The following is a 24,173-nucleotide window of genomic DNA, read 5'->3' as shown; positions in this document are numbered from 1 at the left end:
TCACCAATGAGATGCTAGCAGCCGAGTGACCCAACCGCAGCGATTCCATATCGTTCTAATACCTACCACAGAAGGTGGGTGGTGCCTGGCAGCTGGGAGCCCAGGCCACAGTGCTGTTCCATGTCAGGGCCAGCCTCAAAGCCCAGCTCAGTCTGTGGCCCGGCCACACCACACTAGCTCTGCTTACCTGCCCCCACTCCTACGCCAGCAGTCAGGTCAGCAGTCACCATGGTCACCAACAAACCCACTCAATAACATCTCAGATGCATTCGTGCAAAAGGGTTTTAAAGGCTTTGACCTCACCTGACCCCACAAAAGGCCAGGGAAGTCTGCTACCCCAGCAGGAACAGGGAGGCTGAGGCTTAGAGAGGGAGCGTCATGTGACCTTACCAGGGCAGCATTAGGCCCTGAACTTTCTCCCTTGGGGAGGAAAGAGCAGGCCGCCGGCATTCCTCACGGGGCAGGATTACCCTGCCAGGCCCTGGATGAAGACATGGCCTGTCCACACTGGCTTGGACCCAAGAGACAGCTGTCCCATGCCAATTGCAGCAGCAAGAGCAGCTCTCCTCCCTCAGAAGAGCCTGCACTAAAAGCAGGAGACCAGGTTCTCTCATTTGGAATCACCAGGTGACCTTGGGTGAGTTCCTGCCTGGCTCCTCAGCCTTCTGTTGGAAAATGGGGTCTGCTGTGGGCCTGCCACTCACAGGGCTGGGACAAGGTCTAAAGAACATGAAGGCCAGGGCAGTTGTGAGTCTATTATTGGGCCATTTGGCAGTGAGGGGAGAAACAGACATGGTTTGGAGAAGGAGACAGGTGCCGCTGATCTAGCTGATTCGACAAGGAAGTCCCTCTATTAGCCCGCCCTCATGTCAACTTAGTGTTTCCGCCTCTCTCCCTGAGCTCCAGCCCCACCCAGGGTCAGCTCCTCTTTCCTCCTTGCCTGGACTAGTGCAGTAATCTCCTAACCCATCTTCTCATTCCCTCCCTCAACCTGTCCTCCAATAGAGGCTTGTGTCCTGGAGGAGAACAGAGTCCAGGCTTTGACTCTAGTTCAGACACCACCTGCGTTGGTGGCCACAGCTGTTGAGGTCAGTGCTTTCTCAGCTTTCTGAACCTCCAAATTCCAAAATGGACATGACTACCTGCCCACCCCTTAACCTTTCCCAGCAAGCATGCCTGCCTCACCGCCACCCAAGCCCTTAGCTTGCACCCTCAGCCTGCTGGCACGACAGCCCGAGAGTCCCAGCAACACCAGAACCCCCCAGGGCTCACAGTAAGCACACAGGAAACTCAGTCCCTACCCAAGGCCAACATCCATTTATCAGTCTTTCTCGGATGACCCTTGGCACTTCTACTATGTGCCATCTCCATCATCCACAAACACCCAGTGGGTATATGTGTACATACGGGTGTGTTTGTCCCCACAGCTCCAATGCTTGGCTCCAACCCCACACCCTGGGCCCCAGCTCGGCCTTCACTACTCTCCACAGATTAACCTCATGGTATCACGAGCTCCATCCTGCCATGCCCTTCAGGATAAGGTCCAAACTCCTGAGCCTGACACTCAGGCTGTCACAGATGGGTCTGTGACACCGTGGGGCAGGGATGGGCTGAACTTGACACTGTTCAGAGGCCGCTCAGGAGACATGGGCAGTGGGCTCTTCTTGATGTCCTCTCTGCCGGCTGTCTCCCTCTTCTCTCCTACAAATTCTGGCTCATCCTGCAATGTCCAGCTCCCAAGCCCCTCCTCTAGGGGGCCTTTCCTTATCCCTCCATGATTGAGGCTTTGAGCTCAGACCTCAAGGCCCTCTCAGCTTCTTTTATCCTTCTGCAGTACAGCTGGATTCCATGTCTCTCTCCATGGGTAGGAAGTATGTCTAATCCCCGTCTCTGTGCACAGTGCCCAGGAGAGGACCACAGAAGCGTATGTGAAGGTGTGCCAAGTGGCTGATGATATGTGACAGCAAGACAAGGTAAACCCAAGAATACAATCAGAAAAGGACCTCCAGAGACAGTCCTAACCCTGGGTCCATTCACAGCCCCTCCCCGGACCAGGCTGGGACTTGCATGTCCATAACGCTGAGAATCTTAAATATCAGCCAAGAAAGCCCCTACAGAGGCCACTGGAGTGGGCTGAGACAGGCTTTAGCCATTCTAGAAATAATCCAACCAAAACAGAGGGAAAAAGAAAAAACAGAACAAAACAAAAAACCTGTCCCTGGTTAACCCTCAGGTCAAAAGCTCACAGAATCTTCTCATGGGGGAGAGGGAAGAAGGGGTCTTGCTCCCCCACCTCAGCACCTACAGTGGAAGAGCCCCTTTCCTCTCCTCTGGGACCCTCACAAGGAGCCGCCCTCTCCTGACTCTCCTGGGCGTGTGGGGGGTGAGGGGGGGAAACCAAGCTGTCCCTCCCAACAGGAAGTGCCCTCCCTCTCTGGCCCCTCCAGGTCTCAGGGCAGCTGTCTCTCTAGGTATTTTTAACTGAACTTCTTCTAGTCCAGGCAGTCCTGGGAAGGAGCCCTTCACCCTACGCAGGGAGCCCTTGTCTGGGCCAACAAACTGCCTCCTGGAAAGAAAGGAGGAAAAAAAAAAAAGCTTTTACTGGTGAAAAGCAAGTGCTCTTTTATTGAAGGGAAATGAGAGAGAAGAAGGTTGGAGCAGCTGTTCCCTCCTGGGGAACACACTCCACCACTCCTGAGGAGGCCACCCCTCACAAACCTCTTTCACCGCACCCCCACCCCCATTCCAGGCTTTCTGGAAGGGAAGGCACCAAGCTGACACATCAGGTCGCCAAAACGCAGGGGCCTTTATAGATGAAGTACCCCAGGTCCAGTATGCTGAGAACAGCAGAAGTCTATTCCAAGTAGTGGTGGCCTCTGTCCCTCCCCCCCAGTTTGTGCCCCAACTCAGCCCCCTCCCTCCAATTATATCAATGCACCCCTATCTAGTCCAGGCTGGGGCCCCCACGAAAGGATGGAGAGCTTATGGAACTGCGCGCAGTTACTCTCAGCCCTGAGGAGCTAGACCATCTCAATATACAATTGATGGAGGAGGAGGCTGAGGCCCAGAGAGGGGTAGCTACTGGCCCAAGGTCACACAGCGAGGCCCAGGATGCACTCAGACCTCCAGCCTCCCAGCCCCGGGCTCGCAGAGCCCTAGGGCAAGTCCGGGATTTTTGAAACGTCAGAGTGCAGACACCCCCCCCCCCAAACCCCCAGCACATACACATTCAGCCCCCTTACCTCCCGGACCTCAGCGGGCCCTACCTCAGAACCGGCTCCTGGGCGGGGTGCTCAGGCCGGGCAGGACGAGGCTGGGCCAAGCCAGGTCAGGGCGGGTCCTCTACTCCCCCCAGGGTGGGGTCGCCCTCCGCCAGGTCCCAGACCGCAAGGATGCTGCAGCCACTGCAAAGTCCAATCTTCCCACCCAGCTCTGCACTACCCTGTATGGACCCAGGCAGCCCGACTCTGCGGCGCGGCCCCGGGGCTGCGGGACGAAGCGGGGGGAGGGGCGAGGTGCGGGAAAAAGGGCGGAGCCGAGCGGGGGCCACCCCGCGAGCCGCCACTCGGTCTGCGTCCCCTTTAAGACCAGCTGGCCTGTGCGCCGGCAGGGGCGGGGCGAGAAGCTGGGCGGCCTTCGCAGCGCCTTCTGGGAGATGGAGTCCGCGCCCAGTGCGCCGGGCCCTGAGAAGCGCAGAGAGAACTACAAGTCCCGAGCGCGGCGCGCAGACTCGGAGCCGCCACGCCCCTGGGTTGGGCCCCGGCCCTCCGCCTCCTCGCAAAGCTGCGCTGGCCGCCCGCGGAGGGGAGGCTGCAGAGCGAGGGCAGGAGGTGGGTGCGGTGCGGGCCGGGGCGGGGGGCTCGAGACCCACGGTGAAGGACGCGTGTCCCTTAGGGCACCCGTCTTACCATGGAAGGTCACCTACTCCAGCCTCGCCGTCCTCGTCTGTGAAATGGGATGCCTATGCCAGTGGCTGCGGGGGGAGGGGCGCGTTTCGGGTAGAGGAGAGCGGGGGCAGGGGAATAGAACTATAAAAGAGGGGCGGGGCTGGTGGGAGGAGCTAGGAGGAAGGTGACGGTGGGAAACCCCGGATCAGAGGGTCGGGGCTGTGGGAGGAGTCTTTGGAAGGTGGGGCGAGGAGGGGCGGGGTCTCTAAGCGAGAGGAGGTCTCAGGTCAGGTCGGAGGGAGTCACGGGTTGAGGAGTGAGAGCTGAGAAAACCGGCGAGGCGAGCCTGTTTGGACAGGGTGGAGGGGCTTGGCGAAACGAGCAGGGACCCGAGGATGAAAGGGACCCATCCCAGCTCTGGAGAGCCCAGGGTGCGCAGCGCTGTTGGTGTGAGCCAGGGCCTGTGGATGTACAGAACACCTTCCTTTCCTTGTGACTAGAAATAAAGAGCCCGTCCCTTGAGCTCAGTGCGTCATACACATGATCTCATTCAGCTCTCACACCCTGTAAAGACCAGACGTCATCATATCTGTTTACAAGTGAGGAACACAGGAGAAGCGACTTGCCCAAACACTCAGGAGTCCTTGCTCCAGAGGCCCTGCTTTTTTCTTGTACTCCAGAGAGGCAGAGGTTTAGCCTGGGGTGGGTGGCAGAGAGGAAACAAAAGTTCTGACGACCTGCCTTTCACAGGTTGTTCAGCAGGACTAGGTCCCTCAATTCTTCAGAATGCCAAGCCATGGCGTTGTGAGGATGAAAGGGAGAGACTAATTGGAAAGCTCTTTGTTTATAAAATTATCATTGTTAGAAGAAGCAGGAAAGCCATTGGGACAGAATGGTTCAAATGAGGTGCTTATGCTAGAGGAAAACCACAAGGTGAAGCCTGAGAGTGAGCTAAGAGTGCAAAGGAAAATTCTAGAAGAGGATGGGGGATGGTGGTTGTTGGGACCTTGCACCAGGTGAAAGAATATTTTGCTGTGCAAGTAGGGCAGTCTTGCCAGGTCAGGTGTTCTACCCCAGGTTTCCCCCTTCCCCTACCCTAATGGGCTTCTCACTCCAAGATGCCTTGTGTCTGCCTTGGGAAGCAGCCTGTAGGCTTAGAGATACAGCCTGGAGTTGAGCATGCTGACACATGCCTGTAATCCAAGCGGAGGCAGGAGTATCTCAAGTTTTGAGGCCAGCCTGGGCAAACATAGGCAATCTAGTGAGACCGTGTCTTTAAAAAAAAAAAAAAAAAGTGGGGCAATACAGACCTTACAAAATGGGACTAATGATGTAGCTGTAGGGTGTAGGATAGAAAGGGCAATGTCCCTACATAGTTCCAAGGGCTGTAAGTGAGAGTCTTTATCCTAGTGGGCTAACTGAATAAGATGGAGAAATCTCTGGTTTATTGGAAGGCATATTATTCACTCTAAGCATTGACATCCTTGAAATTTACTTGACCATGTTCTGTTCATTCTGCTACATAGTGGGAACTCTCCTTGCGTTTACTTTCAGATGATCTACTGGTCCTTTCCCCATACCCTAGATTCCAAGTTGAAAATTCAAGAGTGTATTTTTTAAAAAATTTTTCTTTTTTAAAGTGTGGTACTATGGATTGAACTCAGGGCCTCATCCATGGTAGACAAGTGCTTTCCCCCTGAGCTGCATCCTCAGCCCTTTTTTCATTTTGAGACAGTTGCCCAGGCCAGCCTCAAACTTGTGATCCTCCTACCTTAGCCACCTGAATAGCTGGGATTACAGGTGTGTATCACCATCTGTAATAAGTTTTAAGAACCCAAGAGAGACTAGATCTTCTTATTGGTAGGTGACAGCCTGGGGTGGGTTTCTGGAGACAGAGGGAACATTCCTAACCTCAATAAGGAGGCCCAGCAACCATCTACTTATTTGGCTATTGTAAGGAATGAGAATAAAATGCTCAGAAGTTAAAGAGGAGGAAGAATCCCAGTTGAGAGGTGTGGCAAATGGAGATTTTCCTTCCCAGAACCTGCAGAGGGGATGGCAGATGCCAAATTGCAGAAGAAAGACAGGGCCTGCCATGGTTACCTGTGAAGCAGGGATATAATAGTGTCTACCTATGAGATTAAGAGAGATTAACATGACTGCAATACATAACACAGTAGTTACTGCTCAGTAAATGTTAATTCTTATTATTACTATTATGGTAGTGATTATGATCATCATTATCTGCCCAGGAAGTGGCCTAGGGCCACACAGTAAGCCAAGCCTCAGAACCTGATTCACATACAAGCTCAGGCCAAAAACTATGTACTATCCTCTACCCTGCAAAGCCCCACTGGTTCTTTCTGCCCATCCTCAACATTTCTGAGGCCCAAAAGTGACCCTCTCTGTGAACATCCTGAGTGAAAGCCATGGCAGGAGTTTCCTGCTGCTGCAGTAGCAGACTCTGGATTCAGGAACAAGGCCTCTGCAGCCCTCTTTCCCCAGCCTGGGTTTGGTGTGGCAGACAGGCAGTCCAGTGGCGAGGTTTCTGGGAGTGGTGCGTCCATCTAGAGAGATCACCCAACTTTAAATTCTAAAACTTCCAATTCTGGGCCATTTTAGCTTAACCCTGGTTGGCTTGGTCAGCCTCCAAAATGCAGCAACATTTGGGGATGAAAATGCTTCTTAGTAGCAATAACAAATCTGTAATTTATTGATTCTGGCTATTCATTGGGGTCTGGCACTCTGGCTGGAATTTCATGTCTGTGGTTTTATGAGGCAGATATTCCTTTCTTTACCCTTCTCAAAATATAAATATTTCTTAAATTTCTAAGCCTACAGAAAAGTTTATAGCCCTTCACTTAGGTGCACTAATCCACACCTGGCCACTTTTGCTTTTACTGTATACACTTATTTTCCCCCCAAGCCAAGTATGGTAAGGTATCCCCATAGTTCCAGGTACTTAGGACGCTGAAGCAGGAAAATACTTGAAGCCAGGATTTTGAGACCAGTTTGGCAACACAGTGAGAACCCATCACAAAAACAAATTATAGACATGCTGACACGTGGCCCCTGAATTCTTCAGCATACATGGGTCTCCTGATGACATTCTCCTATGTAACCACAATTACTGGTATCCTACCTGAGAAAAATAGCAAGTCAGTAATACTAATAAGCAGTTAAGACTAAAATGTTTCCAATTGCTGAAAAGTATCTTCTGTAAGTCTTTGGTTTTTAAAAATCAGATCTAGTCAAGATTCACGTATTATATCTGATTGTATCTCTTTTAGCAATCCATTGAATCTTTTTTTTTTTTTTTTTAAAGAGAGAGTGAGATAGAGGTAGAGAGAGAGAGAGAATTTTTTAATATTTATTTTTTAGTATTTGGCGGACACAACATCTTTGTTTGTATGTGGTGCTGAGGATCGAACCCGGGCCGCACGCATGCCAGGCGAGCGCGCTACCGCTTGAGCCACATCCCAGCCCCAATCCATTGAATCTTAACAGAGCTCCTCCACCTGTTTGAATCTGTTTGGTTAGTTCTTTGATGATTAGATTCAGATTATTTTGCTGTTCTATCGATTAAGGTCATGATAACCTGATGTCTCCATTGCAAGGATAAAATTTTCTCTTTCTTTTTTGTATGGTGTGTGTGGTACTCGGAATTGAACCCAGGGTGGCAAGGTCTCTACCACTGCATCCCCAGCCCTTATTTGCTTTTGTTGTTTTGTTTATTTTTGGAGACGGGATCTTACTAAGTTGCATAGACTGGCCACACACTTTCAGTCCTGCCTCAGCCTTCCCAGCATCTAGGATTGTACATACATATCACTACACTTTGCAAATCTTACTTTTTAAAAAAAAAAAATTTTTAGTTGTATATGGACACAGTACATTTATTTATTTATTTATTTATTTATTTATTTATTTATGGTGCTGAGGATCGAACCCAGTGCCTCACAATGTGGCTCACACATGCTACCACTGAGCTACAACCCCAGCCCAAAATTTGACTCTCTTGTAATTAATAAATAAATATGTGGAGTGATTCTTAGGAATTGTAAAATTGGGTATTTCCGATAATCTTCCATATCACATCCACTGATGATTTTTGCCTAAATTGTGGCATCGAGGGTTGCAAAACAATAATTCTATCATTCCTTTTATATTTATTATTTGGTGTTCTTTTTTTTTATAGAATGACTTTTTTCTCACTCATTCCCCCTCTCTTTCTCCCTTTTGTTCTTTGGTAAGGTATGTTGTAGTCTGACCTGGATCCTTTTCTGTCAAAGTCTTGAAATCATCAGTTTCTCCAGGAAGCCCTGATTTTGGGGATTGGGGGTGGGGAGGGGTGTAGGAGAGGATATATAGAAAGAAAAATCCAGGGCCAGGTGTACTCAGGACTCTTGAGTATTATTTCTAGGCTCCTTAGTGAGGAGAGCCAGGAAATGATGGAGAGAGAGAAAATTATCATTACTTAGTAGATTTATTATTTTACAACAGCTGATAATCGCTGATGGTGCAAGGGGAAAACTGTATTTGAAGTAGCTTCATTCTGTAAGTAATGTAGTTCATTATGGAAGTGGGCGGTAATGGAGGGAAAGAGGACGCTGCACAGAAGGAACCTGTGCCTATATCAGGGCTCCATGAGTGTACAGGCTAGACCCTCTGTGGCTTAGTTTAGCTGCCTGCTGAAGACAGATTGGAGAAGACACCAGGTTGCCACAGAGGACTTGTTCTCTGAAGGGTATCCAAATCTGGATCCTCCCACAGTTTGTGACTCTGAAGTCAAGAATGCGCATGGAGGGGCTGGGAATGCACCTCCATGGTAGAGCATCCAAGACCTAGCATGTGCAAGGCCCCAGGTCTGATCCCCAGCACCACGAAAACCAAGAAGAATGCATATGAAGCGCTGGGCAAAATGATTCATTCATCCTTATTTCAGGTTGTAAAATAAAGATAATGTGGCCTTTCCTGCCTGGCTCCCAGAGTTATTGTATGATCAAAATATATTTTTTTAAGAATTGTCACCAGTCTCTTCACATTTATTATAAAATTCCTTCTCTTTTTTAGTGTCCTAATACCACAGTTTGAATGTCATTGTTTTGTCATCTAATGTATTACACTAAGATGTTGCCTCTTTTTCAGAGATTCTTTGGGGTTATCACTCATTCTTCCAGATTCATATTTTAATTTTTTTGTCTTTAATAAAAAAAAATACTCTTGGGATTTGGGTTAGGACAGCATAACAACCACACGTGTATATTGTGTGTGTATGTGTAGTGCTGGAGATTAAACTCAGGACCTTATATAAGGGAGGCAAGCAAATACTCTACCATTGAGCTACATCCCCAGTCCCTATAATTAATTTTAGAAGTACAACTTTAATATCTTTTGTATTCCTCTCAGAAATAGTCATGGGTCTCTATTCAAGTTCTGTTTATGCTTCTTAATAAAATACCATAGCTTGCATTACTGGTTGGGACACAGACTCTAGACAGACCTCACTTTGGAATTCCTTTTTTGTTTGTTTGAGACAGAGTCTTACTAAGTTGCCCCAGGCTGGCTTTGAGCTTGCAATCCTGTTTCCTTCTGCCAAGTTGCTGAGATTATAGGCATACATCACCATGCCCGGGTCTCACTCAGAATTCTAAATCTGTCACCTCTAGTTTTGTTATCTTAAGTAGCTGCTTTCATTATTCTGGGCTTCAGTTTTATAATCCTAAAAACTGGGATGTTAATCATACCTACCTTACAGCATCAGTGTGGCTTTTTAATGAAATAATCTACAGGAAAATGTCTCACCTGGCTCAGGGCCTGTCGTAATACTCAGGAAATGTTGGTTCTCTGCCCCTTGGTCTTTATGTGGGTCAGAATCAAGTCTTTGAGATGGCAGGTGTGAGTGCATCTGGCACGAAGTAGGAAGGGTACAAGTGATAGACCTTCAGGGGCCCCTGCTGTGAATGCCCAAAGAGGAGTGACATTGTTCATAATGGTCTTGCAGTCAGACAAGCCTAGGCTGACATCCTGGCTCTGCCACTGCTTTGGGCAGGTTACCTGACCTCTCTGAGCCTCAGTTTCTCCTTTGTAAAGTGAAGGTAATACTTTCTTTGAAGTAGTGTTATGGAACTTTTGGGAGCTAACATATATGAGGCACCCAGCACCAGTTTTGCTGCACATTAGGCACTCAGCATTAGCAATTTCTCTCATAAGGCCTGCAAGGACTGAGGGTGCCAGGACATGGTAGTAATCTCTAGAACAATATCTTGGACACCCTTCCCCATAGGACAACTTGTCTCAAAGATTTCTATTTTCTGTGGCACAATTAGAGGTTGCAAATGGCAATTTTCAGACCCTAGATGAAATTGCCCCTTCCCAAAGTGCCAAGCTGGACACCCTCCCATCGCAGCTGCAACTCTAGGCCCAGGCACCCTGGCCTCCCCCTTCCATGCCAGGTGCACTATAATCTGGTTTGACGCTGGTGGTTTTCTCAGGGAGGCAAATGGTGCTGATTTTCCGGCTTCGTTTCAAGTCCAGGGGCAGACTAGAACATTAGATTTACCTCTTGGAACGTCTCCTTAAGAAAAATAATGCACACAGTGGTGGGGTTTAACTTCTACTTCCTTGTTTGGTTTACATTCCCATTCACCCTTTCAAATCTAACTTTAAAGAACCTGGCTTTTTGTGCTTTATTGCTTTATCATTAATGTCATGGGTTGCTGTTGAAGTAGAAAGCTTTAGGCAACTTGGTGGACTTGCCTTATGTCAGCTATAGAGGGACTCTGGGCCATCCTGGGATCTTGTCCTCTGATGCAAGTGAACAGAGTCCTTGGCCAGCAGTGAATGACCCCAGTCTAGTCTAACTAGATAAAAAGGGGATATGTGAATCTCTTGCTTGCATTTCACATTGGAGGTCCTGTGGAGGAAAGGGAAATGAGAAGAGGGTTGAACTCAGATCTGGATTCAAATATCAACTCCACCCCTGACTGGGTATGTAGTCTCCTTTTCTGAGCCTCAGTTTCCTCATCTGCAAGATGGAGATGATAATAGGAGGACAGATGGCTTCCTTATACTTGGCTTGTTGGCCGATATAAAACAGATTAACATGCAAAAGCCCGTTTTAATCATGTGTACACACCTCACAGATAGCAGACTCAAAGAAATGGCAGGTCATTGAAGTTTATTCATCATCCTGAGCAAAAGAAAGGAAGAGGGGCTTGGGACTTCTAAGGATTTTGAGATAAAATTATGGGAAGGTGAGGAGAAGAAATGTGTGTTAGGCAGATAAGTCTCTCGGGTGATAAGTTGTCTCAGAGTAGTTCTCTTCTTGTACACATAGGTTTGCTAATGAAAGCTTCTTGTATAGAAGTGAATTTCCTTAACAAAGGGGAAGATTTTCAGAGCTACTCCTGTGTTTGCAGTTTCTGAAAATAACCATCTTGAAATGATCAATATGCCAAAGAGGAGGTAGCATATTTTGGTCTCTTGCAGCCATTTTGGGTGGTGGTTTGTCCTGGACCCTGAAAGTATCCACCTCAGAGTGTGACTGTGAAGACACTGAGGTAATGCATGAAAAGCATCTAACACAAAAGAATCGTTCTCTATGCTTTTCTACATTTTTTTAATTAAAATAGGTGTGAGACTATAGCTCAGTGGTAGAGTGCAATCTTAGCATGTACAAAGGTTCTAGGTTGGATCCCCAGCACGAAAAATTTTTAAAAGTAAAAGGTACCAAGTGTTAGCTGGCACTCAGCAGATGGTACCCCTTGTCCTGACAAGTGAGCTGCAGAGCAGTAAAAAGGCTGCTTCAGGAGGTCATTTCAGTCACCAGTCTGAGTCTGTTTTCTCATCTGCTCTAGAGGGAGACTGGCACCTACCTGCATTTCAAGACTTCAAAAGTTGCTGAGTGCAAAGGCCTTGGATATAGTAAAAGGCTTAGTAGATATTCAGTTCTTCTCTCTTAAAACAAACAAAAAAAAAATGGTGGGGGGTGGGATGTTCACTGTGCAGGGATTGGAACCCAGGGCTTCATGCATGCCAGGTAAGCACTCCACCACTGATCTATCTACCCCAGCTCCCCCAAATTACTTTATTTACACTCACACCAACACCACATGTGTAGGACTTTCCCCATACCTACTGATTCTCTGACACTGTCCCACCTTAGTTAGCACAGACCCTACAGGTGAAGGGCTCAGTCCAACAGGACTGCCCCCACTTAAGAGGCCAATTCCAAGTCTAGGTTGTCACCTGTGATTCACACCATCTGGCTATAAATACAAGGTTCCTGCAATCCCCTCTCAGACTCAGTAGTTTATAAAAACAGTTCACAGAACTCAGGAAAGCAGCTTGCTTTCTAGACTCCTGTTTTATTATGGAAGGATACAAGTCAGGAACAGCCAAATGGAAGAGCTGCACCCGGCACAGTATGGAGAGGGTACACAGCTTCCATGCCCTGTGCTCTGCCCTCCCTGCATCTTCCGGTGTTCACCAACTTGGAACCCTGCTTTTAAGTTTTTAGGTAGGTAAACTGGACATGGTGGAACCTGCCTGTAATCCCAGAGGAGGTTGAGGCAGGAGGATCACCAAGTTTGAGATGAGCCTTCACAAGACTGTCTCAAAATTTTAAAAAGGGCTAGGGAAATAACTCAGAGGAAGAATGCTCCTAGGTCCAATCCCCAATACTATACAACACACACACACACACACACACACACACACGGAACAGTGTTTGTGGAGGCTTCATCATGTAGACATGGTTGACTAAATCATTTGTTGGTCATTAGTAACTAAGTCACTTTCTAGTCACTCACTTGGAGATAGGGGGTGAAGTTTTCCAACCCATGATGGTGGTTGTTGGGCAACCAACCCCTAATCCTTTAACAAACTGGTGTGATTGATTGGATGACAGGGGCTTGTTATGAATAATAAAAGATGTTCCTTTCATTGGTCACAGTGACCCAGGCCTGTAATCCCAGCTATTGGGGAGGCTGAGGTAGGCGGATCATAAATTTGAGGCTAGCCTCAGCAACTAAGTGAGACTCTGTCCAAAAAATTAAAAGGGCTGGGGATACAACTCAATGGTAGAGTGCCCTGGGTTTATTACCTAGTATCGCAGTGGGGGGAAGAATTTAAAAGTTCTCCTTTCACCTTTATTTCAGAAACTCGGGACAAAACCAATTATTATAACAAAAGAAGTTCCAATAGCTTTTATCATCTAGGACATTACAAGGGTTTTAGGAACCCTGGCTGAGAGCTGGGAAGTAAAACCAGCTCTCCATTTCTTCTTGTATCGCGGTTTCACACAGCCCCTCCCTGCGTTGCCACCAACTCTAGGCAGTGAATAAGCAGACATGAGACATGTCATTGCTCTCAGCTCACAAACCAAGCAGTGGTTTTCCACTTTTGTTTTTGTTTTTTTCTTTTATCATTTTGGAATTCAGAAAACAATACCCCCAAAGTATGGCACTTCAGCATGCTGAGTGTTTTGAATTGGGGAGATCCAAGGTCTCTCTGCCACCCCTCTTTCTTTCCCAACTGCAGGGAGGGGTTTTCTCTGAAGATCCCTGTCTGACTAAAGACAAGGAATTGTCGTGAGTCCCTTTCCCAGGAATCTCATCAACCCAGGAAGATTAACTGAATCAGAAGAAATTGAAGCACACGCAAACTGTCACAGGCTGTCACCCATTCTTCTAAGGGGTGTTCCTAGACAACTTTCATTACCTGAAAGACTTAATCTGCATAACAGTACCACCTTTATGTCCCACACAACTCTCAGGGCTACCCTCCCCAGAAACCCCCCAGTCCCTTTTCTTTCCTGTTGCTCAGGGCACTGTAGAGACTTAAGTCATCCAACCTTCTGGTTTCCCACGCATATATACATAATTAAAATGGTTTTTCTCTTGTTAATCTGTCTACTCTCAGTTTATTTCATAGAGTCAATTATCTGACCTTCAGAGGGTAGTTTTTTCTGCCCCCCTACAATCACAACCCATGATGTACAGATATATTTGATGTCATGATCCAGTTCACAAATGCCCACAAAACTTCCACAGCAATATTTATGATATATTTGACTGGTAACAATACCTTCATTGTACTGATTTCTTGATTTATTAATAATTTACTACCTTCATTTTTTTCCCAGTTTTTTGGAGACAAAATTTACATATAGTAAAATTTGTCCTTCTCAGGTATATATGAATTTTGATAATATATAGTCATTTGACCACCATAACATCAAGATATTTCATATTTTCATCACTTCAAAATATTCCCTTGCACCTCTATTTAGCCAACATCTTTTCCCCAAACCAGCCTCCTGCTGTGTTCTGTCTCTGTACTTCTGCTTTCTCCAGGAGGTTTTTGTGGTTTTGTTTGAGGGAGGGTACTGGGGATTAAACATAGGGATGCTTTACCACTGAGCTACATTTGCAGCCCTATTTATTTATTTATTCATTCAAGAAAGGGTCTTACTAAGTTACTTAGGGCCTCATTAAATTGCTGAGGCTCCACTTGAAATTTACAATCCTCCTGCCTCAGCCTCCTGAGTCACTGGGATTACAGGTATGCGCCACCACTTTCAGAAGGTTATACAAATAGAATCGTGCAACATGTAAATTTCTGAGGCTGGCTTCTTTCACTTAAGGTAATAACTTTTGTAATTCATCTATATGGGTGGGAGGGTGTGTGTGTGTGTGTTGTTAATATATATTGCTGAGTCATATTCCATTGAATGTATATACCACAGTTCATGTATTTACCATTTACATTTTGGTTTGGGCAACTATGAATAAAGCTGCATTCAGACTTTTTGTTTTAGTATTAGGGATTGAACACGGGTGGTTTACCACTGAGCTGCACCCTCAGGTCTTGCAAAATTGCCCTGGAACTAGTGTGTTAGGGTTAGGGTTAGGGTTTAGGGTTTAGGGTTTAGGGTTAGGGTTAGGGTTAAGTTAGCTTCAACCTTGCAATCTTCCTGCCTCAGCCTCCCAGATAGCAGGGATTACAGGTGTGTGCCACCATATACAGTTTACATATAGGCTTTTGTGTGGATATATATCTTCATATCCCTGGGATTGATATCTAGGAATGGGATCACTTAATTGTACAGCAGTTGTTTCCACTTGATAGAACCAATTTGCTTTCTCAGCAGCGTATCAGAGTTTCCATTTTTCATTAGCATTTGGTTTTGTCAGATTTTTAGATAAGCCATTTTCATAGGTATATAGTTATCACCATAAGGGGGTCCGAGATCTCTCCAGAGGCAGAGGAGACTTCTACTCAGAATTTCCATGCTCTTGGGCTGGGGTGTAGCTCAGCAGCAGAGTGCTTGCCTAGCACGCGTGAGTCACTGGGTTTGATACTCAGCACCCTGTAAAAATAAATAAATAAAATAAAGGCATTCTGTCCATCTACAACTACAAAAAAATTCTTTTTTAAAACTTCCATGCTCTTCATGAGAAGAAGATCACCATTAAACAGGGACAAGAGTGGGGAGGGAAAGGGAGAGAGAAGGGAAATTGCATGGTAAAGGGAGGAGACCCTCATTGTTATACAAAATTACATATAAGAGGAAGTGAGGGGAAAGGGGAAATGAATTACAGTAGATGGGGTAGAGAGAGAAGATGGGAGGGGAGGGGAGGGGGGATAGTAGAGGATAGAAAAGGCAGCAGAATACAACATACACGAGTATGGCAGTATGTAAAAAAGTGGATGTGTAACCGATGTGATTCTGCAATCTGTATACGGGGTAAAAATGAGAGTTCATGATCCACTTGAATCAAATGTATGAAATATGATATGTCAAGAGCTTTGTAATGTTTTGAACAACTAATAATAAGAAAAAAGAAAACTTCCATGCTCTTGACACATCATAGAAAAGAATTTAAGGACGCATCAGTGATCAGTAGCAAAACAAGACGTGTTATAAAGGGACGGTAACGCTAGAGATTGAGAGTACAGGGGAAGAGCCAGGGTGAGTCACATTGCTTTGGTCTGGGGAACTAGACTAAAAGTGTAGCGTGTCTAGGGGCCTGGACTAGAGGTGGAGTCAGGGTGGGATTAAACAATTTTGCACCAGTTTCCCTTGGGCTTGCCCATTGCCCTTGAGTGTTTTAATCCAGCATCTTAGTTCCTACAGATGCCTTGTGGTTATCTTGTGGTTTTTGTTGCTTTCTCATCAGCCAGTCAGCAAGCTTCTGGCAAGGATGCAGACCGGGTTTTTGGGAGTTGTTCTATTCCAGTAGTTCATAGACATTTCTCTTTGGAGACTCAGTGCTCTCTTTGTATCCCTCAATTCCTATCTCATGGTGTCTAATTGTGGTTTTAATTTTCATGTCCCTAATGACTAATCATGGTGAACATCTTTTCATATTGTTACTGTTTCAAGATTCAGTCTTCTTGCAACTCAAAAGCTAATACTCGGATACAAGAGTTGGTGGGAAGGAAATCAGGTTTATATTCAAGGGCCAGCAGCCTGAGAAGATGGAGGAAGATATTGTCCCCCCAAAAAGACCATCTGTGGGAACTCAGGTACATGAGAGGGCTTTTATATGGAGGTAAAAGAAGTACAGAGGGACAGTAGGCAGGAAGACTATGTACTAGACCAGGTCATTTGCATCCAGGGCTTGGCTTTTTTCCTTTGGCTAGAACATTGCAATCATCCCGGGCCTCCTGGGACTAGTTCCTGTAATTCTTTAAACAAACACATTACTTTTCTGCAAGTTAAGCATTGTCTTACACATTGTGATAAAAACTGAAAGTTACCAGATCTTCTGGGTTCTATAAATCTAAAGAAAGATTATTTAGCAGTTAACATCTTAATTATTTAGGTGCACCTTTTATTTAAATTCAAGATGCTGAGCAAATGTAGGGGAAGTAACTCTACAAGGACATTTTGCAAAGGAGTGGTCACTATTACAGTGTCATTATTTGTCACACACACACACTTTCATGAAGTATTTGATCTTTTACCCATATTTAAATTTTTGTTTTATTGTACTATGCTGAACTCAGGACCCTGTGTATGCTGTGCAACTGCTCTGCCATTGAGTTCCATCTCCAGCCCTGCACATTTTTTAAACTGAGTTGTTTGTTTTCACATTATCTTTTATATTTATCCGGCTAATCCTTTATAAGATTGGTATTTTGTAAATATTTTCTTCTAGTTTATGTCTTAGTCTTTCATTTTCTTAACAGTATCTTTTGAAGAACATTTGCTTTTTTTTTTTTTTTTTTTTTTTGGATGACGCTACTAAGTTTCTTTCTTTCTTTTTTAAATATTTTTAGTTGTATGTGGACACAATACTTTTGTTTATTTAGTGTCATGTGGTGCTGGGAATCAAACCCAGGGCCTCACACATGCTAGGCAAGTGCTCTACCGCTGAGCTACAGCCCCAGTCCCCCCACCTTTTTTTTAATGGTTTATCCCTTTTGGGTCCTATTCAAGTAATCTTTGCCTAACTAACCCAAAGTCATAAAGATTTCGTCTTAGAAATTTTGTTTTGTTTAGTTTTCAGGGGGGTTTCTGGAGATTGAATTCAGAGGCACTCAACCACTTAGCCACATTCCCAGCCCTATTTTGTATTTTATTTAGAGACAGGGTCTCACTGAGTAGCTTAGTGCCTCACTTTTGCTGAGGCTGGCTTTGAACTTGTGATTTTCCTGCCTCAGCCTCCCAAGCTGCTGGGATTACAGGTATGCACCACTGTGCCCGGCTTCTCCTAGAAATTTATAGTTCTATGTTTTACATTTAAATCTATGATCAATTTTGAGTTAATTTTTCATATATGGTGCCAGAATTTCCTCATATAGATGTCCAGTGACCTTCATTTTGCTGAAGTAGGGAAGAACACTGTGTGCAAAGCAAATCAGTAATGACAGAGGGGTGGGTGCTGCCAAGAAAATCTGCACAAGGTTCCAGGAGTCTCTTGAGAGGAGAACCCTTAACTTTGGGAAGATACGGGGACAGTCTTCTAGAGATTGTGATTCCTAGATTAGGCCTTAAAAGTTAACAGAGGAGCTGGGCGCTCTGGCGCCTGCCTATAATCCCAGTGGTTCAGGAAGATCGTGAATTCAAAGCCAGCCTCAGCAACGGCAAGGTGCTTAGCAACTTAGTGAGACTCTGTTTCTAAATAAAATACAAATAGAGCTGGGGATGTGACTCAGTGGTTGAGTGTCCCTGAGTTCAATCCCCAGTACCAAAAAAAAAAAAAAAAGTTAACAGTAGAGGAGGTGGAAAAGGTAGGAAAGGGTGATATAGGAGAGCAAAAGCAGGACAGGTGAGGGTAACTCAGTGGTGTCTGCAGTGCCAAAACCTGGAGTGTGTGAGGGGCAGGGTTGGAAGTGAGTGGAAGAGCAAGGTAGTTTGGGTGGGCAGTAATGCTTCAGGATGGTCAGTCTGCAGACCAGAATGGAGGATGGACAGAAGGTAGGGAGCCTAGTGAGATTGCAAGTGTAGAGGAAGAAGGAATGAGACCTGAGCTCCTGTTAGAGGAGCTCTTACAGGAGGAGCTCTAGGAATAAAGACAGAGTCAAGGTGCCATCGGGCTGAAGAGATCAGTCGGCCTCCTGGCTCTTGGGCTCATGTAGTTGCATGAGTGAGAATAGCTCACAGCAGGGCTGGGGGAAGAGAAATTTTATTAGGCTGCGGTACCTGTGGGATATCCAGATAAAGATGGCCAGGAGATAACTGGACACAGATGAAGGACTGTAGCTCAGTAGTGTTGGTTCATTACCACCTGACTGCAAACCCTCTGCCTTATTCAGGAAGCTCCTCAGACCCCCGCCCAAGGTGCCAGTTCCTGCCTCCTGTCATTGTGTCTTCTGTAACAGGGCTATGGGTTTGTGATGGTGGATGCTGTGGCCCTGTGACAAGAACACAGGGCCTTGGGGACTGAAACTCTGTGACTCAGTAGGTATGGGGTGAACACCAGAGACAGCACATTGGATTATAAACAGGAGACCTGACTTCTAGCCAACCTTTTCCCTTACTGACTATGACTCTGTGCTGGCCTCTCCAGAAAAATGACTAGAGCCATCATGTCATGATAAGGACAGGAAAGCAGGTGCTCTGCTGCTCTTCCAAGTAGAGAAACAGGAGTTTGGGCACCTACACAAGGATCCCCAGAAATGTCCTATGGCTGTTGACCACCTCACCCATCCACAGTGTCCTGAGCACTTCAACACTCATGCCTGGAGGAGATGTGGGGTCTGCAGCCTGCAGAACTATGAGGAAAGGCAGCTCAACCTGATTCAGGGGCCTGCTTGGAGCTAAGCTACTTCACAGAGCCTGGGCCTGAAATTCATTGTTTTGGAGAGGGAAGAGTTTATTTGGCTTTTTTTTTTTTTACCCCCACGAGAGAGACTAAAAACTAGAATTTGCAAATTATTATCTGGAGAGGAGAAGAGATAAAGGAGACTAGAGTCCTGGAAAGAGGGAAATGAGGAAAAAGAAGGTTCTGGAATCTGATTCCAGATTCTGCCTAACTAGGCTTGAGCCCCAACACCCTGCAGCTGCTGCATCTGAAAGCAAGCCTCCACCCCAGCAGCTGCCGCCTCCCTTGCCCACCCCCCTCTATTGTACCTCCCCACTGTCTCGCAGCCCATCTGCTCCAGGCCTCTGTTGACGGTTTTGTAACTTTGTCATGGGCTTGCTTCTCTTCAGACACTCCAGATGGGATGATCAAGTTCTACAATACCAAAGTGCCCCATTATACTGGGAAAGACTCACAAGGGGTTCCCTACCCCCCAGAATTGGATGAGGCAGCTGAGCATCTCCCATACTCAGCATAGCCCCCATTCTCTGAGGAAATGGTGTCTCAGTGCAGTCATCTTCTTCAGAAGGCAGACACATGGTGAGAGGTTCTTGCCACCTCTACTGGGTGACTCTGGGAAAGCCCCTACCACTGCCATGGACCTCTGTTTCCCCATCTGGACAGTACATATGTTTAGCAAGATGTTCTTTTTAATCTTTTTTTTATATATATTTTTTATTTGTTCTACTTACATGTGCATGACAGCAGAATGCATATCAATTCATCAAACACAAATGTAGGGTAACATTTCAATTCTCTGGTTGTACGCGGTATAGGGACACCCCATTCATGCAATCATACATGTACCCAGGCTAAATAATGATGTCCATCTCATTCCACAATCTTCAGCAAGATGTTCTTTATGTGCTAGGATTCTTTTCCAGCCTACTCCCCCGGCTCCTGGTTCGCTGTTTCTTATCTCCCCCAACAGCCTGGGCTCCTTTGGAGGGCAGCATTGGGAATGATTCCTCTTGGTGTCCCCTACCCTCGTGACAGATTGCTGAATATATTCCACAGGCTGGCTCTGGGGAAAGTAGTTGGAAACTGAGAGGATATATCTCAAGCTTTCTAGAACCTTAAAGAGAAGTTAGAATCTAAGATTTCAGGTGGAAGGAGACTTACCAGTCCTAGACACGAGACTCTTGAGATCAGAGAGGGATTTTGTTAAAGAATAGGTATAACACATTCAGGAAGATGTTCCGGACAGAGTCCTACATTTGCACTGACCCTACAATCAGTTTCAGAGAAGTCTGGGAAACTGGATCATGACAGGAAAGGAGTAGCCAAGAGCATATTCATGACAAGGCAAGTTATCACAGGAGCAGACAGAGTCCCAAAAGGATAGTCCTTTGGAAGCCAGAGGACTGAATGATCCATGTGGGTCAGGAAGGTAGATGGAAGTGGCACTAATTACAGCCATTCATTGTAAAATCTTGAAGAAAAAATAATTAAATTTAGAGAGAACATTGATGTAGTAGGAGTACTGGGCCCAGAGTCATGTTTCAAAGTATGTTAAATACTAGAGTACCAATCTTTTGGCTAGTAAGCATTTACACATTTTTCTTTCATAGAAAGGAAGCTGCGTTTGAATCCTGCCAAGGCATTGCACATCTCTGGGTGTGGGAATGAATCTTGGCAGGTTTCCTCATCTGCACGACAGGGATGGATAATGGTATTGTCTATATTAGCAGGTGATATGACTGTTAAGTAAGCAAATACATGTAAGAGCCTGTAGTGTAGCTTTCAGTTCAGGAACATTTTCCTTTCTTCCTTTAGGCCAGTAGTGGTTCTCTATTCTCAATGAACATCTGCAATTACCAGGAGAACTTTTTTAAGATACCAGTGCCGGGGCCATGTTCCCACAGAATCTCCAGGGGTTGGGAACAAGGCTTTGGGTTTCTTGTTGTTTTCTTGCTTGCTTGCTTGCTTGCTTTTTCCTTCTTTCTGTCTTTCTTCCTTTTTCTCCCCTCAATTCCCAAGTGAATCTAATGTGCTTTATGCATTGTGACAATTGACAGTAATCAGTCATTCATCAAGTATTACTTCATTAATTAAAGTTCAAGTCATATTAGTTTGGTCTAGATTAAGGAGTTAAGAACTGGGACTACCCAGATAGGGTTGTAATAGTCATTTCTCATTTTCTCCCTCTAGAACTATTTCCTGACACCCCAGCCTCCTGCCATGTCTGACCCCATTACACTGAATGTCGGGGGGAAGCTTTACACTACGTCCCTGGCAACCCTGACCAGCTTCCCTGACTCCATGTTAGGTGCCATGTTTAGTGGGAAGATGCCCACCAAGAGGGACAGCCAGGGCAACTGCTTTATTGATCGTGATGGCAAAGTGTTCCGCTATATCCTCAACTTCCTGCGGACTTCCCACCTGGACCTGCCTGAAGACTTCCAGGAGATGGGCTTGCTCCGCAGAGAGGCTGACTTCTACCAGGTACAACCCCTAATAGAGGCACTGCAGGAGAAGGAGGTGGAGCTCTCCAAGGCAGAGAAGAACGCCATGCTCAACATCACACTGAAGCAGCGTGTGCAGACGGTCCACTTCACTGTGCGCGAGGCACCCCAGATTTATAGCCTCTCGTCCTCCAGCATGGAGGTCTTCAATGCCAACATCTTTAGCACATCTTGCCTCTTCCTCAAACTCCTCGGCTCTAAGCTCTTCTACTGCTCCAATGGCAATCTCTCCTCCATCACCAGCCATTTACAGGACCCCAACCACCTGACTCTGGACTGGGTGGCCAATGTGGAAGGCCTGCCCGAGGAGGAGTACACCAAACAGAACCTTAAGAGGCTCTGGGTGGTGCCCGCCAACAAGCAGATCAACAGCTTCCAGGTCTTCGTGGAGGAGGTGCTGAAAATTGCTCTGAGTGATGGCTTCTGCATCGATTCTTCTCACCCACATGCTCTGGATTTTATGAACAATAAGATTATTCGGTTAATACGGTACAGGTAAAAAGATCCCAGTAACACTGGAGAGGGGGTTCCCAAGAAACTCTATATTAGCCAAGGCTTTGGAGAGTGTCTCACCAGTAATGGTGAGGCAGGGTACTAGACTAATCTATATTAATTGCATTGCAGGACTTGATTCCCTTATGATAAAGTCCACCTTTTGGAATCCACATGTCCTCTGAACAGAACCACCTTTTTCTTACCATTTTGAGCTGGAGCTGGGCAATTTATTATGACAAGGGAAGAGTTGGCTGATGTGAATGAAAGGAGTCCACAGGAGGACTTTCTGGTCAGGGTAGAGGAGCAGACGTTTTCTCATGGACTCCATCTCTGCACCAGTCGCCAGTGCCTCATGGACCCATGTGAAAGAAAAAAGTTCCTGGCAGCAAAAGGGGTGGAATGAGAAGCAAAGGTTTTCTACAGTTTCCCATGACATAAAGTGCCCAGGAGATCCCATCACATCTGTTCTTCTTTCTCTGGGATGTGTCCAGGGGCTTGGACTTATTTGCCCAGGAGGAACCATGTTTAGCCAATTTGGAATGCATTGTGCTTCCAGCACACTTTAGTGGCCCCCACTCAGGAAAGAGTTGAGCTATGACACGGCCTCGAGGAGTGAACACCAAGCAGGGTTCAGAAAGTAGGGACTTCCCTCTCAACGGGACTGAATCTAGGGATTTCTGACTTCAGAAATGTGCTGCTGACCCTATAAAATATCTGGAGCCAATGTACTAAAAGACACTTCGTAATCCAGCCTGTTGCTTAACTCTTATAATCATTTTCCCCAAAATTTGAGGTATCACTAAAACAAATACATATGGATTCTCAGGGTTGGAAAATATCCAGTGGTTGTTTAGTCCTCCCCAACCCCTAGGACACTCCAGCATATTTGAGGATGAAGACCTGTCCTTGAGTACCTCCAAGGGATCACCTATGCCTGCCTACATACCTCTGGTGACAGAAAGCTCACTGTCCCTACGGCAGCTACTGCCATGGGTGGACAATGCTGGCTATTAGAAAGTTCTTCCTACATTGAGCCAAAATCTGTCCTTCTGTTTTCATGTGCTAGATCTTGATTTTAGACCTTCCTTCTCACCCATACACACATCTTTGCTTTCAAAACAGTCACCTCAAGAAGCCAGACACTTATTCTGAAAATATTACACAGAATTCAGATTGCCCTTTGGGATCTGTCTTGGGAACCAAAGTTAGCTCCCGAGTGCTCTGCAAGCCAATGCCTTTTTGTTACGACTTTGCCTTGTTTGTGATCCCCACTTCATCCACCTTCCCCACCAGCCATGGCTCAGCATCCCTTTTCATCATTTCCAGTTGGGAGATGAAGAGTCACCGCTGTGGAGATCCAGAGGAAGGAGACAGGGTCTTGGAGAGCAATGTGCAGCAAGGAGTCCAAGAGTGGTCTGATCTGTAACATTTCCCTTACAGTAAGTGTCAGCTCGTAAGACATTTCTCTCAAGAAGGTGGCCTTCCCATGTAGTAAGTACTGTGTCTGCCGCTAACCAGACCATGGGCTTCCGTGAGGTACAATCCAAAGCAAGAATCCCAAAGCCCTACTCTTCCCACCTTGGGTGACAAACCTTGCAGGGCTCCAAACTGCATCCCTAAAGCTTTTGGAGTCCCAGAGTCTTGCCCACTATGGACCCCCCAGACACAGCCTGGTGGCACAGCCAACCTCAGGAGCTGGGCCAAGTAAGGGACTCTCCATAGCTATACCCTGAGAAGATGCTGGCTGTGGACAAGGCCATTCCCTCCTATAGGAGGACCCAGGAGTCTCTGACAGCTGTTCCCCAGCCACCAGGCCAGTGCTACTCTAGAAAGCCCATCAAAACAGACCCAGTTTAGAAAGGCCGCAGAAGCTCTGACCACAGGAAAAACAATTTGAGGAAGAACTCTCATAAGTCACCACTGCTCTTTTTTTTCTCCATACCTTTCTCCATCATTTTGGTGCTTCCTAATTCAAGCAGCTTGACTAGAGAAAGTACAGAAGCTGTGAA

The 24,173-nt window shown here is 46.3% G+C and overlaps 2 protein-coding genes across 4 annotated transcripts in view; one reads left to right on the top strand and one right to left on the bottom strand.

The window, feature by feature from the left end:
- The window catches only part of Usp35 (ubiquitin specific peptidase 35), a 23,451-nt gene extending 19,886 nt beyond the window's left edge, over positions 1 to 3,565 (bottom strand). Inside the window, exon 1 of one of the 2 annotated variants that reach the window (XM_046442069.1) lies at positions 3,243 to 3,565. The gene's annotated coding sequence lies outside the window, so the exon portion shown is untranslated. The remainder of the gene's footprint in view (positions 1 to 3,242) is intronic. The other variant, XM_046442068.1, reaches the window with a different exon arrangement.
- Kctd21 (potassium channel tetramerization domain containing 21) lies at positions 462 to 24,173 on the top strand. Of its 2 annotated transcripts, none has more exons than XM_058578568.1 (2): positions 462 to 637; positions 21,356 to 24,173. In XM_058578568.1, the coding sequence occupies exon 2, from the start codon at positions 21,386 to 21,388 to the stop codon at positions 22,166 to 22,168; it is 783 nt and encodes a 260-aa protein (XP_058434551.1). In that variant the 5' UTR covers positions 462 to 637; positions 21,356 to 21,385; the 3' UTR covers positions 22,169 to 24,173. The 2 variants fall into 2 exon arrangements, with proteins under 2 accessions (XP_058434551.1, XP_046298027.1); XM_046442071.2 differs by lacking the exon at positions 462 to 637 and adding an exon at positions 3,782 to 3,830.

This window comes from Marmota monax, unplaced genomic scaffold, assembly GCF_021218885.2.
Source record: "Marmota monax isolate L192 unplaced genomic scaffold, Marmota_monax_Labrador192_F-V1.1 WCK01_AAM20220418_F8-fsc00068, whole genome shotgun sequence".
NCBI classification, from domain to species: Eukaryota; Metazoa; Chordata; class Mammalia; order Rodentia; family Sciuridae; genus Marmota; species Marmota monax.
This window is presented reverse-complemented; position numbering and strand designations above follow the sequence as displayed.